Genomic DNA, 19,802 nt, shown 5'->3' with positions numbered 1-19,802 from the left:
AACAGTCTGAACGTCTGTCATATGGTCTTTAGCAGCTGAATAATAATAATAATCTGTTGCATGTTCTCACAAAGGCATGAATGTACCTCAACATTGACAAATCTCAAGACCAGAGCAGCTTGAGCTCAATGTCTGAAAATGTCATAAACGTTACAGAACTGTAGACTAGCGGCTGGTTTCTACTCTGTACAGGAGGGTGTGCAAACCAACATACAGATAATTGGTGCTTGTTAGAGAGAAATACATCAGGACAGCACTTGTTCACCTTCACTCTGCGTCCGGGATTTCAGATTTTTCGGACAATCATGAATTAAAGTTGAGCAGCAGATATGAAGGAATATTTGAGAACACTTTGAGGAACACTTAACCGTAATTAAAGATATAGTGAGTAGAGAATAACCCTTGGAATGCCATGTTTTGTCGGAAAGAGAAAGGCAGATAAATTCTGACGTGTTTGTAGACTTTTTCATGTTGGTCTTGTTTGTGGTTTTAATACAGTTTGTTAATATCTGTATCGTTGAGAGAGAACTACAACACAAAGAGACAAACTGTGCATGCCACCAAAACATTTCTCTTAAAGACAAAAACACATTTAAGACCTGTATGTAACATTTTTACGTTTAGAAAAGTCTAAAATTCACATTATTAATTATTTAAGACTTTTAAAGCCCCTGTAAAAACCCTTGTTCATCTCATTACTGTCCATTATTGTAGTTTCTCTCTTTTTTCCCCGTAGCAAAACACAACATTTTGTGTGTCAAATCATTTTTACATAATTCCTCCACATCAGATAGAGATTTTAAAACATCACCTGTTCTCGCGGGGCACCCTGGTGGTCGTAGTGTTTGAGGCACTGAACATGTGACTGACTGTGACCTCAGAATGAGTTTGTTAAACTTCACTCACGATGTTTCTCTCTCCAGGTTTTCTACCAACCCTCCGAAAAACATTTAAATAATTTCATACAAAACTGTGATGACGTGATGATTCACTGTGATACATCGTCCTCTCACAGGAAACCTTACGTTAAAATCCTGAACATATAATTTGTTGACAGTGCTGCAAAATATACATGTTTTGAAGATAATCGGCTAAAACATGCTCTTCCAAAACATGCTCAAGATGATCAATAAGTCTTTCAGTAAAGGCTTCTGTTCACTAACCATACAGAACTGTTCCTGTCATACCAGTGGCTCTGGTTCCATTATGAATAGAAAGAGTGTGGGCTGAAAACAATAAATAAATGAGAGCAGACAAGGAGAACAGCGAGAGGTCAACAAAAAGAAAAGAAGAGCAGCGGTAAAGAAGATGTTGTAACTGGCAGCAGCAGGTAAAGACAAGTCAACAGGTTCAGGTCACTGCAGGCAGCACATGTGACATTGAGGCTGCAACAGTGAGTTGATATGTGTGCGCCAACACACACAGACACAAACACAAGCTGTAGATAACAGCACAAAAGTCAACTGCTTGAAGCTGATGCAGAGAAATGATGCAGAAGCTCTCGTGAGTATTAAGTATATCCAAGCAACAAGAATCTAAAACTTGTGTATAATAAATAAGCCTGTGTATTCAGTATATTCTCTCTTCAGAACACAACACAAAGTGTGTGGGGGTTTTGGCTGAGGAGCTGTTAAATTTAAGTATGTGGAATATCAATAATTCATGTCTGACAGGCTTAAAGCCTTTCACCGAGAAACCACTGTTTCTTTACAGCCCCAATAAAATGAAAAATGTCTGTTCAGTGGCGATACCCACTAATGTCCCTTCATTATGTGCTGCATATATAATAACAAAATGCATTTGAAAAACAATTTTATTAACACGGTTTATGTATTTCTAAGATTATTTTAACTGCCACATCTTCCAGTGTAGAAAAAGTTTCATTAGGGACTGATTCTATAATTATTATTCTAATGAAAGGTTTTTAAATTAACCGATTATTTGTCTAAACTATGACTTAAACAAAAAATGTTTAAGTCATAATTGTGTAAAACAAGTACATAAAACATATTTTAAACATTTGAGGGACTAGAACCAGCAACTTGATAAACAAGTTTAACAACTAAGTGGTTGGCAATTAATTCTCGGTCCGTTGACTAATCAGTTAATAGATGGATTCAGCCCTAATTTCATTTAATGAAACTTATTATATTAAACATTTGCAGCCATAATGTCTTCCTTCAAATAAAGTATCTCCTGTTGTTAAGTAACAACATATCGTCCAGTGTAATATACAAACATATGGAAATAATTAAATAGTCAAAATCATGTCAAAGGACTTTAAATAGGGTTAGAAACAGTCGGGCTTGTTTTGGATGTGCTTGTTATGTTCTGTTTTATCTTCTGTGGTATTGCAGCTAGCTGCTACTTTCAACAGGATCTCCAACATCCTGCAATGCATGTCCCCACCGAGTCTGTAGTGATTACTGTAAGATATTATATTTTTAGTAAACTATGTTTATGGCCCCAACCACTCTCATTGTATGTTAACCGAGTGAATCGAATGCAAGCAGCACAACAGACAGAAGCAGGAAGAGAAGCATGTTATGATAGAAGAGGTAAAGTTGAGCATGTTACACGATAAAGAAACTTTCACAGACAAAACATGCCAACTGTTGCCACTGCTGCTGTAACTCCCTGCATCCCATAATACTTTCCAGTTGTTTAACACCAAAAACCTGTGTGTTTATTGGTTCATGACACGTTTTAGTCAAGTATGAGGAGTCCATAATGGTTTAGCTCTTCCATACGCTCACACTGGATGGATGCTGAAGTGTGTGGAGACTCACCAGCGGGGATAAAGGCTTGTTGCTGCAGCTGCATGTTAGCCAGGGCCTGCTGGTAGTGGAACATGCTGGGGTTGAAGATAGCGGAAGCAGTTCCGTTGCTCTTCTCTAAAATCTGCCTCTTTGGTAGCTGCTGCATGACCCCCGGCGGCAGAGCCTGGGCAGGGGGAGGAGAACCAGAGGAAGGAACGAGAAAGAAATTAATATTCAGCACTGGATCCTGGGCTACAAAACTTGTCCATACACTTCCCCTAAAGTAAAATGATCTGGTGTGATGTCAGGGTTAATATCCAGTCGAATCTCCAAGTATCCTTTAGACTCAACATCCAGCTGACACAGATCATTTCTATTTCCCACCACAAGAGGACACTGCAGCATCTAAGACGCAGTAAAGTGATGTGGGACAGCCCAGAGGTCAGGCCAGGGGGAAAATGGGATTACTATGATTTCATTCTCTAATGGGCCCAGTGCTGAAACATCACACTGCAGTGGACGACAAGACGAGGCCTTTGACACACACAAGTAACATGAATAAAACATGTATATGGGGAAAAAAACTACCTTTAACAAACAGTATGAAATAGTAGGATGTGATGTCAGGCTGATGCAGGAACAAGTTTTTCATTATACAACTTGATTTACCTCAGGCTGTAAAAATAATGTTCTAAAACCATTGAACAATTTAAATATACATTTTTGCTTATGAGGTCCATGCTCAATATGTCTGAGATGTGCCCTGGATGTGCTGAATTGGTTTATTGAATAATTCTTACTTATTTAGTTTGTGTACAACTTATAAGTACCAATACAAATTTACCGTCTTTTGACCAAGATCTCATGATGTTTTTTTTTCTTTCTCAGAATCAAATATTCATTTTCACAATTGCTGCTATTACCCTTACAATTAAATTATATAATTACATTTGGAATATTTGTCGACAGCCCTCGTGACCACACAGAACAGAACAAACAGGGATAGTTTTGCATTTAAACAGCTGACGGCATAAACAGCCAAACCTTGAACATATTCTTTTTTATTTCTTTAACTACTTTGTATTTGTATTTTAGTTGAGTTTTGTAGTGTAGCTTCTTGTTTTCCTTCATCAGATTGACCTGATTATCTTAAAGCTGCTCACAATGTAAACTTTAAATCTCGTAGCTTGCTTCACTCAGGCACAGCTGCATGAAAAACTGAATCCTGAGTATACACTATCACATTTCAACACCCTGATCCTTCAATGCATCAGTTAATAATGTTCAAGTGCAGAGGAGGAAGGCCTCTAGTGTTTCACTGCAGATATTGACTTGTAACATTTGAGACGGTATTTATTTACGCCTGAGTTTTTTTATGCTGAAGGTTTCCATCTATCAATGATAAAGCGTTCAACCCCTCGGTCAACATTTGCTGTTGGTGTAAAGAGAATAGATTCCCAGTGTTTGTCCGTGTCACTGTGCTACGACGGACTCACCAAGCCTGTGTTGGTGATCGCGTTCTGACTGGCCTGGTGCTGTGCAGCCTTGATCCTGGCCTGCAGGTGAGCAGGCGGGTGGAAGTACTTGCACTTGTCTCGGCTGCAGCGGCCCTTGATGTAGTCCATGCAGACTATCACCGAGTTCTCGCTGCAGTCCACCATGCCGGCCTCCAGGGGGTGAGCGTAGCGGCAGTCGCTCTCGCCCCGCGTGCAGTTACCGCGCTGAAATTCCCGACAAACCTGGCAGGGTCCAGAGGGAGCACGGGTCATCATTTACTTTTCATCATACTTTGGCCAAACATAGAAACACAACAACTGCACACAGGCCACATACCTCCAGCTTGTCTGTGCGCACATGTTTTTGTGCAGAGGTGCCGTTGCCCATGGCTGCCAGGCCGGTGGGACTCCCAGGGACCAGGAGGGGCGTACTGGGCAGCAGTTCAGGCATCAAGCCCATGCCGTGGCCCATGTGGCTCAGATAGGGACTGAACGCCATACTGGGACTGGTTGCCAGGGAGGGCGTCATCGAGAATGTGGTCTGAGGGAGAGAGAGAACAGCTGAGACAAGTGAGACTAAACAACAAGTTACGACAGAGTTTACAGTAAAACTAGAAAGAGCTAAAGAGGATTTGGTGGTAACATAACCAGTAACCAGTACTATGGGCTTTTTATAGTACTGAGAAGAATTCAGGTACTGTGAGTGGCATGATTACTCTTTGAAGCAAATCAACATAAAAAAAAGATGATTGCATTAAACTAAATACAATGTGGCGGTAACCAAATTATCATTTGGCATAATAATTTCACTTGAAAATACCCAGTAAATATATTACTGGGATTATGACGATTTTAAAATATAATTCTCACTGTACATGACCAGAAAGTCAAAGCAAGTAACTGGGAAAATCCTCTTCTCTTTTTTTGTGTAGAAAGAGAGAAATTGTGAAAAATCCTGCCAGCAAGTTCTACCTGCAGGCATGACTGTGTGCATTTGCATTTGTTAAAAAAGTGTTGCTGTGGCCTGCTCACTATGGGCTGCAGCTGGGTTCCAGGCAGCATAAACTGCATCTGTTGAGCCAACATGGCGGCCGCCGCCTTCTGCTGGATCAGGTTGTTCCTCCCGTTAATCTCCAGCTGGGTTTTCAGGTGTGGAGGTGGGTGCAGGTATTTACAGTTCTCACGTGTGCAGCGTCCCTGAGGAGGAGGAGGAGGAGGAGGAGAGGAGAGTGAGAACACACACTTTACGGTGACATGGCAGTGAAATATGAATATTATGATTGAGGCTAAATCAATCAACCCATCTAAGTTCAGCTGAGGACTTATCATCAAGCACAATTTGTTGAACTACAAGAGTCAGACGTGTTTTCCGATGAACGTGTCTATGAACTGTCTTGTAAATTATGTAGAAATAAAGTACTAATGAAGTCCCTGAAGATCTTATGTTGCATAATTCATGCAACACTTTCTAAAAGGGTCCATTGCATTAAAGCATGTTATGCTGCAATCAACAATAAACGGAGCAAAACTGAAACATAACTTTCTTTGGACGAATACACGCAGTAATTACACATAATAAGGCCATTTAGTTAAAATCAAAGTGTACATTTAATTTCAAACTATTACTGACACGTTCTTAGGCACTTTGAAATGCCAGGTGTAGTATTTGAGTCAGCTTTGGATTTTCCACAGTGGGAGACATCAAATAAACCACAGTGACAAGAGATAAAACTGGAGAGTGAGAACATATGCTCCAGTCTCACTGTCCTGTGTGACTGATACTGTATCTCTGTGTGGGAACTATCACAGCAACAGATACACCAACAACTTTACAGAGAGACAGTGAAAATAAAAATATAATGATACTTGTTTAGTGAAGAGAAGAGATAAAATGAGTAAATCTCCTTCAGAATAATATGATGGATTATTATATTTGCATTATTTGATCATTTTAGAAAGACGTTATTCACAAACCTGAGAAGGTGCACATAACTGACATGAGTTTTAAACTCCGGTCATGTGAAGGACACACACACACACACACACACACACACACACACACACACACACACACACACACACACACACACACACACACACACACGATTATCAAACATGCTAATCCAATAAACAAAGAGCATCATGTAACTATTCATTAAGCAGGATGCTACATGATGGTTCAACTGTTTTCTGTAGCTGTACTTATGGACTAAATTTGTCCTGTGTGCAAATCTTCAAATAACATTAGAATATAACGCTTTGATTTTCCCTAATGACAAATTAATCTGACACTGTAATCAAAATTTTAGGGATGCAACTAACGATTACACCATGAACAAAGAATCAACAGTTTTTGATGAATCGTTTAGTTAATAAAAGCTTGCAAATGTTTCAATTACTTAATAATTACTTTAATACACTGATGTATTTCTGTAATTTACTTTCAGCAGTCACTGCCACACATGATTTTGTTCTGAAATAATTCTTCATGCCCCATTTTACTTGTCATTTTTGGCTTCCTCAATTTTGGCTTCCTCAATGAAATTTTGAGCCGGGTATTTAAAAGCAATTCATTTGGTCACAGACTGCCGTTAAAGCAGTGTCCTTCATCCCTGCCAGAGTCTGTGGGGAAGGTGAAGATGGTGCTGCAGGAACACTGCAGGTCAACACGCGCTCAGAGGAGGAACTGCAGTCTGCATTAAACCCCCTGGGCCGGCAGCAGCTGTCTTCCCCTGCGGATGTGCTGCTAACCCGCTAAACTACCTCCACTGAGAATCAGCTGCATCCTCTGTCAGCAGACCACAGAGACACGAGACATCTCTCATTATGTGACCGCGACACGAGCATGCTGCACAACTGAAGACAAACTGACGTCATAGTGCAGAGACTATGACGTTGATGGATGATGTCGCGCTGAGATGAGGACGCATAAAAAAGGGGTTTAGCATCAAGGAGAACTACGTGAATCCAGTGTCTCCAGTACCGGCAACCAAGAGAGACTCATATCACACACCAGACAACAAATTATACAGCATGTAGCAGCTTGAAAAATGGCCAGGATGCTACATGGGCTCACACAAACACTGTCACCTACACCCGAGAGGGAGCAAGCTTTGCGTCAGCGAGCTGTGCGCTCAGGGATGAGTCTGTAACGAGGAGTGAGGCCCATGAGCCCAGCAATGCTGCTAAAGCTCAGAGGGAAAGAAAAGTACCTTTTAATGAGCCTGGTGATAAAGCGTACGCAGTGTTTGCTTCGAAACACAAAAGCTGGACAAAATTACAGACTGAATTTTTGTGCTCTGGCAACACGAAGATTGATTCAGACACAAGAGCTTCATAAAAGCTAGAAAATCTGGGGAAGAGAAAGAGGCCAATAAGTGGTGTTGATGAGAGAATCGGGTCCGGAATCCTCCTTTTGGTAGCCATAGCAACACATCAAACAACACAGAGAAAGCCCCTGTAAATACAGTGGGGTGTTGTTGTTGCACTCAGGGAGAGGAGAGAGAAAGGACATTGTTAAACAGGATCGCTGCACAAATCTTAACCGTTACCATTATCGTTTTTTTGTATTTTGTATTATTTCCATATATTATACAAGCAGACATTCATGCTCCTCAGAGATGCCCTCAGTTTTCACCTTGCACCAGACTGACATTTTGTTTTTTTGATTTGTGAAATATGTATATTTAGTTTTGGACAAATTGCAAAGAAATTTGGTACAGAAATCTATAGACATTTATTTGCTCAGTTATTTGGTTTATGTGGAAATACCTGCAAAGCTAATGCTACTCTCTAAATCATAAGGTGTACTATATGTTTGGTACAATTTATGAAATGTTAGCACGCTGACATGCTAAACAGATAAAAGCCCCTCAGTGGAGCCCATAGACAGTTTATGAAGATGGACGACATGACTGCTCCCCAAAAGTGGGGAGTAACCGAGGATGTTTGGGTTTAGGGTTGTTATTTGGACAAAAGAAGCATTTTAGAGGCGTTGTCGTTGGATCTGACAACTTTGTCAGCTTTTGTATTTTACATCATGTTACAGACCAAATATTTAAGTTGCTGCAGATCAATCAATAACAGAAATAATCCTAACTTGCGTCCTATACCATGAAGCCATCCAAAAGTCACTCTTAAATCTACAGTATATTGTACAGATGTGATGTCCACACTAATCACATGAGATGACAGCAGCACTCCAGATAACAAGGTAAAAAGAACTGGGAGGTGAGCTCCCTCCCCCCCCTCCCCTGCAGCAGGTTCAGACCAACCACACAGAGCTAATGGAGGAGCAACAGGGAACGACAGCGGTCAGGTCGGACCGAGCCGGAGTTACCAGATATGGGAGTGACGGTGATGAGGAGGAGGGAGGCCATTAGCAGATAAATCCATGAAAGTAACAAACATCCTCCTTTCAGTGGGCAGCAGGGGGAAGGAGGGATGCTGTAGAGCGGCTCTGTGGTGCACAGCACAGCATGTGGTGCTTCTTTGTTTTTCTAGTCAGTCGACCAAACACAACTGTCAGCTGAGTGTAACCCTGAACAACAATGAGGATGGAAACACTGGTGTAAAGAGGTGGTTGCTGACACACTGCGCTGGCACCAAAGCTCTGCTGCGGCTCCTGATAAAGAAGGCCGCTTTGACCTTCAACTGTCACCAACTTCAGTTCTTTCTCAAGCTAACAACATGACCCTGCGGCTTCCGCCAGCCAAACATGTCCTTTAATGCTTGTTCTCTGCCTTTGGTACAAAGCAGCTCGCCTCTTCCTCCCATCAATACAACCAGTATAGAGCCAGGCTGTTGCTCTGTGCTAAAAACAGCCGTGCCACTCAGGAAGATCAAACTATCCAATGGGTAAGCACTCCTGTGCTGTTGCTAGGCCCCCCTCTCTTTTTCTCTCTCTCTCTCTCCCTCTCTCTCTCTCTCCCTCTCTCTCTCTCTCCACAGCTCCCTCCTGCTCTGGAGGACATAATACAGAAAAATGGCTGAATAATAAATTCTAACTCAATAAACCAGGAGACAGCAGCTGCACTCAGACAGAGAGCCCCCTGTCTTGGTCTCACTTTTTCGCTGCAGGAAAGCTGGTCGAACAAAACCTCTTGCAAAAACACACGTGCATCCAGACACACACCCTGACACAGACACAGTCAATTCTTGATTACGGCACAATTGTCCATTTATAGTCAAAGCTTTTCTAAAATACAGTACAGCATCACATCACTTGTCAGAGCGTCAGTTTTTCTGATCTGTGCGAGTCGTGATAATACGGTGGTTCTGTGGCGGAAGAGAGAGGATCAGAGTCAGGAGAGCAGCTGCAGCGATGACCGACTAGCCCACATCAGAGGTGGAGCAGAGCAGGAGATTACGTGTCGGCCAAATGGAAATAATGAATATATTGATAAGAGAGAAGGTGGACGTGTTTCTGACAAACGCATCTACATGTGTTTAGATCTAGAGAATGCTGTTTCAGTTTGCCTGGTTTAAATTAGGGTTGGGCAATATGACGATATACAGTGGACACTGAGAATCCTGGATTCTGACAAATATCCTCCAAGACGTATGTGTTTGATTTAATATCTAAATGAATACGATGAGTATTAAAATATATGTAATGACAGCAAAAATGAGGTGTATTAAAAGAGTTAAACCAATAAAGATTTGCTAAATATCTGCATTATAAGAGTCATTAAACTAATGAGAGGGCTTTCGAAATAACTTTAGTTAAATCATGGAGGGAATAAAATCCATTACAATCATAGAACATACAACTTGTCGGGAATTATCCATTTATACAAAAGCAACTGTGGTTGTATTATTATTATTATTGTTATTTGTATCATTATTATTATTATTTCAAGCATTGCTTAAATCAGTAAGTAGGACTGCTATAATATGGTAGTATTGGATTTACATGATCTTTAACCAGTGTGATGAAGTATGTTGATTGGGCGCCATGGTAACCTAGTGGTGTAGGGCAGTGTTACTGGCCTTTGTATTTCAGGTAATTTAGAGGTTTAATATATGTATATACAAGATTTTAAACCTTAAAATAGCTGTAAACAACTATTTTCAGTGGTGTAATGGCGTCCTCTGTAGAGAATGATGTCACACATCTGTGTGAAGTGATACAAGCTTCTCTGTTCTTTGTCCGGGTGCTGGTTCATGTGAGTGCACGCGAATCCCTCCCTGTTCTCTTCATACGTGTATAAAGACTCCAGCTTCGATCAGTGGTGATGCAGAAATGTCACCCAGGGACACACACATTTTCGCCCGTTCTGCAGTGAAACACTGTAAACATACCTGTCACAAACACAAATAATGTAGCTTCACCTTTTATATACAGTCTGCGGGCTACACACAGCATGACATGACTATCCCAATGATGCTAGCCGTGCTAACTGGCTGCTAGCTTGTGATTGTGTGTTTAGGGGCTGATTTCAGAGGATGTCCCAACACCCAATGACCATGGACAAAGCACCTTGGGAGCTGTGGCCGACAAAGCCTTTGTTTTGGTCTGGGAGCCTGATGCTATTGCAACATCTCGGCGCAATGAATATTATATATATAACATTTAGATGCACTTTATTTTGACAGTAAAATATACTGCTAGTATGAATTGCTTAAACAGCAAAAAAAGTTGATATCCATCTACTGACCAACTGACATAGTTTGCACAGTTTCCCTCAGGAAATTGTTGAACTGATTGTGCTGCATCTTTTTCATTGAAGAATTTAATTAGCGGATGACGCCCTAAACCAGAGTCACACTCATGAAGTATTTGATGTTTGAAACAGCACCTCTGCTGTTTCTTCAGAATTGAGCCACTTCACCTGAAATAAAGACCATCTCCACTATGAAACTACAGGAAACCTTTGTGTGTGTCTATGGGTGTGTTTGTGTATGTGTCGAATAAGCGGGCACCAGCTTAACTTCAGTATTTATACAATACTTTGCAGAACCAGATGGCATCAACGGACCTGACGTTAACCATAATACACACGTCTAAACAAACATGATGTAATATGGCAAGTGTCGATGATGAGTGCAATGTGTGTCGCACCGTTACCTTCAGCGAGTCGAAGCAGGCGATGACTCGGCCGTTCTCCACATGGCAGCTCCGGGAGGGGTGGGCAAACTTGCACTCGGCATCAGACCTTGAACAGGTGCCTCTCTGAAACTCACGACACACTTCCAGGGTCAGCCATTTGGTGTCCCGTCCCATGCTCATGCTGACAGCCATTGGAGATGCTCACAAACACTAAACAGATGGACGGAAAAATGTCTGACGAGTGCAAGGGTGACTAATGTTCATGCACGAAAAAGGATCCCCAGCAAAACAGAGAGGAAAGAGAAGCAAAAATATTCTCTGTTTTTTCCTCAGCACAAATAGGCAGCGAGTCCTTGCGTTCAATGTATTTTGGGGGATGTTTATTAGTTCTTCCTGGGAAATGTGGCAGCTGAGATTTCACTGGGGCGAGATAGAGGGCCTTGACCGTGAGCAGAGGCCAGCTCTGTCTCAAAAAAAGGAAAAAAAATGAAACTACTCTGAGGACATCACTCTGGAATGCTTAGATATGTTGCTGAGCATCTGCGCCTTCGTCTGACTTAAAGGACGCCCACCGTAAGTCACCGTTACATTCACGTCAACATGGCCGAGGCTGTGGTAGTCTCTGTGGTGCTAGTTATCTTTAGGAAGATTACTGTAGAACGGGGGAAAAAAAGCAGAACCTCGTATAGGGAAGGTCTCCTTGCACTGATGAGACGAGGTGGCGGCTCCGCTCAGGATATGTTGGGACTGCAGCTCAGCAACATGGGATGGATGACTGTGGCTGTCAGGATGAAATATAGCCTCGATTCAAGGCCAAACACACACTGAGCCCCGTCCTGCTCTCATCCAGCAAAGTCAGACGGCAGCAGACAACCCCTCGCAGTAGGCCCTTCAGAGTTCCACTTCCTCCTCTTACTTCAGTCTCTTTCTCATCCCTCCTTCGCTGTCCTTTATTCCTCTGTTGTCATCCTCCTCACTGACCTCTCTTCTGCATGTCCTTGCTTGTTGTCTTGCTGTGGATTGCAAAAGCAGAAGGGCAAACATTAATCCAAGGCATGAACAAAAACGAGCAGCCTGTTGAGGAGAAAAATTTGAATGTGAAGCCGCAACCTTGTGTGGAGCTTGTTTAAAGCGGAGGGTGATGAGGACCAGGAGGCAGGAGGGTGGACGCGTCAGAGCCAAAGAGAAAAAGCGAGGACAAACACATAGGGGAGCGGAGCATACGGGAGGGAGGGAGGCAGCAATGAACAGCAAAGGGCAAGCTACGTCTTGATTAAGTGATACGAGAGAAAGAGAGAGAGACAGAGAGAGGGAGAGGGAGGAAGAGAGAGGATGGAGGGAGATTGCAGGCAGGACAGAGACGTCACTTCAACTCCCCTGAGCCCCACGGAGCAGAAAGTAACTGACTAACTTGATGGGAATCCTGCTGCAATATACTGTGAACAGCGGTGTCCTTGAGGTGGCACAGGCTGGCACACGTGGTCGACACCGATGATTCCCAGACAGTCATTAATGTGAGGGGAAGAGGCAGGAAAGAGAGAGACTGGGCAGAAAGGAGAAGGGGTAATTCTTCACAACTGCTGTGCTCAATGCAGAGCAGCAGCCAACCGGGCGAGCTTTTGCAGGCAGGCAGAACACGTCACCGACCAATGACAGGGCCGCTTCCACAGCAGCTCCTCCCTCCACAGAGCCCGTCCTTGTTCCTCCCAGGTTTTTTTTTTTTTTTTTCCACTGGTACAGCACAGTCATGGCTGAGCCACATGTTAATATTCAAACTGTACAACAACGCAGAGCGGACTCCGAACAGCTTTGTCTTCTGCACAGACAAGGTGGAGGAAGTCTTGATGCAAGGGAGAAGCATGCAGTGAGGGAGCAGAGTGACGTGTCCAGACCGTAACTGAATACAGATAATAAATCACTGTAATAAAAATTAAGTACGATTTAGGAAGGCAAAGTCCAAACTGTATTAAAGACATGAGATAAATTAAAGAGGAAGGAGGGCTATCTTGTATGAGACACTGTGGTAAATGAACGCACAAGTGAATAATCAATAGGCAAGATGCAGGAGAGGAGGAGCACGGCAAATAGGAGGAGGAGATGGGCAGATATTATCACTCTCTGTGTCTGATGGCGGCAGACACAGACGGATGAACGGTGGGAGGGGGGGCTGTTTAGGAACGAGCGTGTGTGTGTGCGTATGTGAGAGCGTGCAGCTAGACAGCCCCGTAGGAACACACTGCAATGGAGTGGGTGAAGGAGAGATGAGGGGGGAGGGACTGATACACCCACCTTCAAACACAAGATCTAAAAAAAAAGAAGGCAGGATGAGAGAGGAGCAGGTACAGCTACTGCTTTGCTGGCTTTACCGTCCTGCTCGTCCGTTCCTCCCCCTCTTCCCCGTCTACCTACAGATCAATAGAAACTTTTCTGTGGGGGTGGGGGCAAGCACTCCTCCTGCAGATCTGCCTGTCCTGCATTCATGTCCACATCAGCTTGTGCACGCCCCCGACGACGCAGCTCAGCAATATGCAAACCTGCATCATCCAAATGCTCCTCAGCAACAATCCCTGCTTCCCCCCCCCCCACTCGCTCTCGCCACACCAGACACCAAATGGCGCACAGTTGCCATTGCACCCATTCCTGGAAAGCTACACAGCAACACTGGCTCTCCTCCAAATCCATTCCAGCTTCTGCTCCACCCTGTACCTTTGAATATGCACATGTGACGACCTATCACCGACACATGTTTTCCAGGAGTTTCAGCCCCCCACCAAAAAAATCCACCAACTGTTTAACCAAGCCTTTCCTTGTTAGCTTTGTCTTTGGCCTCCATCGGGGCTACTGGGAGACAATGGGCACAGTTAAAAATAGAGAAATCATGCTATGACAAAATATACATGTGGATTAAAAGTGAGAAGCCTGGGGGTTGTGTTTGTTCCTGAACAGACAGAGCGACATGGGAGAGCTGTGTGAAAGCCAGTGGATTTAATATTCAGACAGCAAGTACGTTTTTATTAATTAGTTACTCATAAGTGGGGGCGCAGCCACTTTATCTCCAAACACAGAACTTTAGGACGTGGGACATGATCATGGACAGATGACTCACAAATAACTTTAGGCCAAAACTGCTGAACATCAAAATGCCATCATGCTTTAAACGTTTAGAAGTTACAGTGTTTTACATTTTCAACAACTCAGTTTAAGTTGTTGCTTAACTTTTCTAACTATAAATAAAGGCAAAGTGTTCTGATAGGATCTTTTGTTTTGCAGTTATTTGTTCAAGAATTTTGACCCGATGATGACTATGTAGGAGAGGTCACTTCATTGTAAGCGTGTCAACAATGTGTGTACCAAATGTTATAGCAATCTTACAGGCATTCATTAAGGTACTTAACTCTAACCCGAACCCACTAAAAAAATAAAATGTCAACTTAAGATCAGCACAAATGGAAAAGTCAGAAATCTACTTAGTTAACTTTGTAAACCAGGAATGTCATGAATTTTGTGCCAATCACCATCATTTCAGAGGATACGTACAAACTCTGGCTTGTTGGTGGTGCTTGATGAAAAGTCAGAGGGTCCTGAAAGTCATGAGGATTAAATGTCCCAGGACAATGAATGTCTGTGCAAAATGTCATGGCAATCCATTTGAAAGTTGCTGAAATATTTCAGCAGACGACCAACGGACCGACGGCCTGAAACTGCCATCCGTATGTTTAAAAAGCAGTAAACACACAAAGAGTTGTGATGGTTTACCCCATGTAAGTTCACCTTGTGACTGATCTGCACATTAGTCAATTAATAATTCATCAACAGCAGTAGACAAATATAACCTCCAATACAGACCTTCATTCCAAAATGCGACATATCAACAGTTACCCAACATTCGGGTTTAAGAATAAAAAAAACATACCAGAGTTGTCACAGTTTTAAGAAACCCGACAAACAGCCACAGTTCCTCAAAATGTACGGAAACAGTGACATGGATCATCTGCATTATGTAAAATACAGAATGTCTACTCGCAATCATTTGATGCTATGCAGTCCTTTTTTAAAAGATAGTGCTGTGGAAGTGAAACATCTCACAACACTATAACCACAGCAGCGATAAAACAAGGAGTCTGCAACTCATACAGGCTTAACAAACAGCTGAGGAGAAACGAATTAAGATGCAATAATAGGAGTGAATAGAAATTGGCTTGAAATGTTCTTACATCTAAATATTGATGAAGAATTCTGCTCGAGCAGAAAGGGCTGGATGCTCCATGCTCAAGGCTGCATTTGCACCCACAGTCCACAAATATCTCAAAAGACGGATGAATGGCTTTATTCATTCATATACGACTGTATTCATAAGAAAGCATGAAAATAAGCTTTAAGTATGATAGGATATTCTGTGACTGCAAGTGACGATTACTTTCATTAAAAAAAGAATATACTGATAATTTTTTAGATTAAACGATTCATTTTCTGGTCTATAAAATGTCAGAAATTTGTGAAAAATGCTTGTTATAATTCCCTACAGCTCAAGTAGATTTATTCAGATTTAAAACCGAAATATGTTCAGTTTACTGTGATAGATGACATTGTAATAGTCATTTTTGCTTAAAAAGAAACTAAATAGTTTAATCCACTACAAAATTGTTGCATATTAACTTGATATCGACGTATCGTAGATATTATTATTATCTTTTTTAATTTTCAATTATCCGCTCATTGTTTTTTTGATTAATCGATAAATGAAATGCCAAAAGGGAGAAGATGCCGTTGTGATGACTTTGAGTTAATTCTTTTGTCATTATAAAATCTAAATATGTTCAATCTAATATCATAGATGATAAAAACAAGTAGCAAATCCTAAGATTGAAGAGGTTGGAACTAGAAAAGAATTATAAATGAAATCAATTTTCTTTCGATCAATGAATCAATTCTTTCAGCTGTAATTCAGGCACCTACTCACTGTACATTATGTACAGAAATAGTTTCTGCTTTCTGAACAGCTTATAACAGCATTAACAGTCATACGGGGATGTGGACTGCTGAATATTAACTGCCCTGGTTTTAACAGTCACTGTGCGGCTGCCTGTCTTCAGGTGTCTGCAGGGAGAAGAGCAGTCAGCAGTTGGGGGTCAACATGTAGGTGGAACAGGACATGGGGGGGGTATAAGGAGGACGGTTGGGGGTGGCTGCTGTTGACTCCAGCGCACTGCGTCCCTCATCAAACACAGTGCACCAAAGAGCTACCTACAGAGTAACCTTCACCAGAGCGCTGACGTCAGCATCATGGCTGGTGTGTGCAGGCCGGATGCCACCTGAACAGACGGCCCTGCTGCACCTTATCAGCTCGCACAAAGTTATAACTGTGAAACTTTAATGGGTCACACATGCAGTCAGTGAAAGACAGAGTGACACATTAACACTTTTATTTCTACTCTTAGATTTTCCCCTTTGCTCATTTCTTTGTCATGAACATGGTGGGCAGGGGAGTATTCTGAGTGCCATGATTAGTGCTTTCATTTTTTGCCAGTGGTTGATGGAAAGTTTCAAGTTTTTTTGCAGTGCTGATTTTATTTTGAATTCCTCTCAATTAGGAACATCGAGGCAAATGCAGTAAAAGGGAATGTAAAGTGTTATGAGATGATACTGGAGTTGAAGTGGTAATTGAAATAAATTACAGTACTTTATAAACAGTCGAAATGACAGTTAAAATTGAAGAACTGAAATAAATTATAGTTGATTCTAACTATTGAGAGAAGTGTCAGTTTAAGAGTGAGTGCTCGGTGAAGCTGATATCAGTTACTGTGAAAATGCCAAAAAGAAGATTAGGGAATATAAATTTCCAATCTGATATATCAGCAGTTTTAAACATATTTTTAAAATACAATTCAGCAATGAAAGATGCTGTTATTAAACATTAATGACAAAGACATTTTATTGAGGCTTGATATTTCACAGTTTAACCATAAACTTTTTTACGAATACCTATTATGACTATAAATAAAAAGAAAAACACAAATACAACCAAATATATTGAACTTCAATGAAGGAACTTTACTTTTTTTTTTAAGGTTTTTGCAGGTGAAATATGTGAAATAGTTGAGATAACGAATATATATATAATCTAAAAACTCAAAGTATACATATTTGAGTGACAGCTAAAATTCAAGAGCTGAAAGTGTCAGTTTAAGTTTGATCACTGGTTGAAGTTTCAGCTTATCTGGAGTTCCCATCATTCCCAGCAGCCTGGTGAATTGAAATTATTAAAATCACAGGTAGTTTTACAACAAATCCTGAAGTTGTTCATCACCGCCATTGATAGTTACACAGTTACACTACAATGACTCTTTCGAGAGCAGTGACACGTTCATGTGCCAAACAGGATAACATCCATAGCCAGATGATTGATTAAAAAGTAAAAGGTGAGAGAACTGCGAATCACAATTAGAGTGAGATCCTGCAGCCTGGAGGGGGGATGGGGGGGGGGGAGCAAAGTAATTAGGTTAAATATCAATAATCCTTTCAGCTCATTAAAGCACCACAGCTCTAACCCATTCAAGTAAACACACAACAGTTCCATCACACTATACAACCAGTGCAGATTTTACAGGTGAACCAATACTGTGTTGTTTGCATAAAGTTTTAATTTGTTTATTGCTGCCGTGTTGTTGGCAAACAGTTTTATTTGTACCGTAAAAGATGAAGTTTCACCACCAATTAATGTGGGTCTGTGTCAGAGGGGAAATGAAAACAGGTTACGTGGGAAATATGGCTGCGTTCATGTGTGTGTGTTTCTTTCACTTTGTGGAAGAAACTTTGTTTAGCCTTGTTGTTGTGAGACTGGCCTCACAAGTTCAAATGGCTGTTTGAGGCTTATATTTTGTGTTTAGATATAAGGTTAGAATAAGGTCAAGGCTAGCGTTGGGGTGAACTGAGGTAAGGCACTATGTAAACAAGTGTCCTCACAACTACAGAAAGACCAACATGGGTGTCTGTTTCAGTTTATCTGTGTTTATATTAGTGGAGAAAAACTAGCTCGACTGGTGCAGAGTCCACAGCCTAAAGGGAGAGTGAACTCGTCCTGACTGGCTGTATCGTTAACTAACAACAAAATAATGGCGATACAATATGCATGGAAATACATACACATAGAGTGTATGAAGGCAAGTAGTGTCAACAACACGGTCTGCCATGGTGGCTGGTGTGTGTGTGAGCCATCTGACCCAACAAGGTAAACAAGGACAAGGCTCAATCTCCTGAACTGAAACGACACACACATTTATGAATGTTGGCTGCAGACGTACACACACACACACAAATTTGTGCAGCTATCCTTATTAGGACTTTGCATTGACGTCCATTCGTTGTGGACGGCCAAACAAAAACCTTATCCATGACCAATTCATACGTAACCACAACCTTAACCTAACCACAATTTACATCTTACTCCAAACCTTAACCAGGACCTAAGACATTAAGTTTCGCTTGGTGGAACCAGGTTAAGGTCCTACTGAGGTCTACTGGTACATGGTCAGTGTTTATACTGGAAAAGGTCCTTAAGAGGTAAATACAAATGAGTACACAAACACACACGTGCCCGCACACACACACACACGTGCCCCCCCCCCACACACTTCTCAAGGACACTGCAATGACTTACATTCATTTCCTGTAGACTAACCCTAACCCTAACCTTCACCATAACCTTAAACTAAACCTTACCTAAACCTTAACCAAACCTAAACCTTACCTTAACTTAACCTAAACCTATGCTTAACCTTAACCTGACCTAAACATCACCTTAACCTAACCTAACCTAACCTAACCAAGCATAAACTAAACCTGACCTTAACCTAACCTGACCTTAACCTAACCTGAACCTTAAAGGTTCAGTGTGTAGAATTTAGTGACATCTAGTGGTGAAGTTGCATGTTGCAGCTGAACACCCCTCACCTCACCCTCCCCTTCCAAACATGACAGAGAACCTGTGGTAGCCTTCAGTTGTCATAAAAACTCAAAAGGTGTTTAGTTTGTCCAGTCTGGGCTACTATAAAAAACATGGCGGCCTCCGTAAAGAGGACTGGCTCCCGATGTGAATATAAAATATTTGTATATATAAAAGGCCCATTCTAGGGTAAAGAAAACAAGAAATCATACAATTCAGATGAAACACACTAATGAAAACATCACTAAGATTATTTTTTATCCAATGTCTGCCTATAGATCCCTTTCACCTAAATCGTACACACTGGACCTTTAACAGCTTTGGACTCAATGATACATTCATTTTACAACAAAATACAACTTGTAGTTAAAACACTGACTCTGTGAGAATCCAACCTCACGTACAGACCCAGAATACAATGCGGCAGCTGTTTGCAGATGTGTATGAATCCACACGGAGACACCAGCATGTCCACAGCATGTCCACTGTTATCACTGTTGTGTCTGTGCAACACCACAGTTACGCCCGTATTCCAGAATAATAACAAGGGCGGG

At 41.7% G+C, this 19,802-nt stretch overlaps 1 protein-coding gene across 10 annotated transcripts in view; it reads right to left on the bottom strand.

Moving 5' to 3' along the window:
- Positions 1 to 19,802, bottom strand: part of mbnl3 (muscleblind-like splicing regulator 3) — a 30,649-nt gene that overhangs the window by 10,362 nt on the left and 485 nt on the right. For 7 of the 10 annotated variants that reach the window (XR_004697163.2, XM_035160810.2, XM_035160814.2 and 4 more), the window contains exons 3-7: positions 11,325 to 12,319; positions 5,288 to 5,452; positions 4,593 to 4,796; positions 4,256 to 4,498; positions 2,790 to 2,943 (exon numbers count right to left, since the gene is read on the bottom strand). Coding sequence is in view for 9 of the 10 variants with exons in the window: in XM_035160810.2 (XP_035016701.1) it covers positions 2,790 to 2,943; positions 4,256 to 4,498; positions 4,593 to 4,796; positions 5,288 to 5,452; positions 11,325 to 11,498 (940 nt within the window). In the remaining variant the exon portion in view is untranslated. The other 3 variants (XM_035160812.2, XM_035160813.2, XM_035160819.2) reach the window with 3 other exon arrangements.

The sequence above is a fragment of the Hippoglossus stenolepis genome, chromosome 7, assembly GCF_022539355.2.
Source record: "Hippoglossus stenolepis isolate QCI-W04-F060 chromosome 7, HSTE1.2, whole genome shotgun sequence".
Lineage (NCBI taxonomy): Eukaryota > Metazoa > Chordata > Actinopteri > Pleuronectiformes > Pleuronectidae > Hippoglossus > Hippoglossus stenolepis.
Note: the sequence above shows the minus strand (reverse complement) of the source record. Positions and strands in the feature narration are given on the sequence as shown.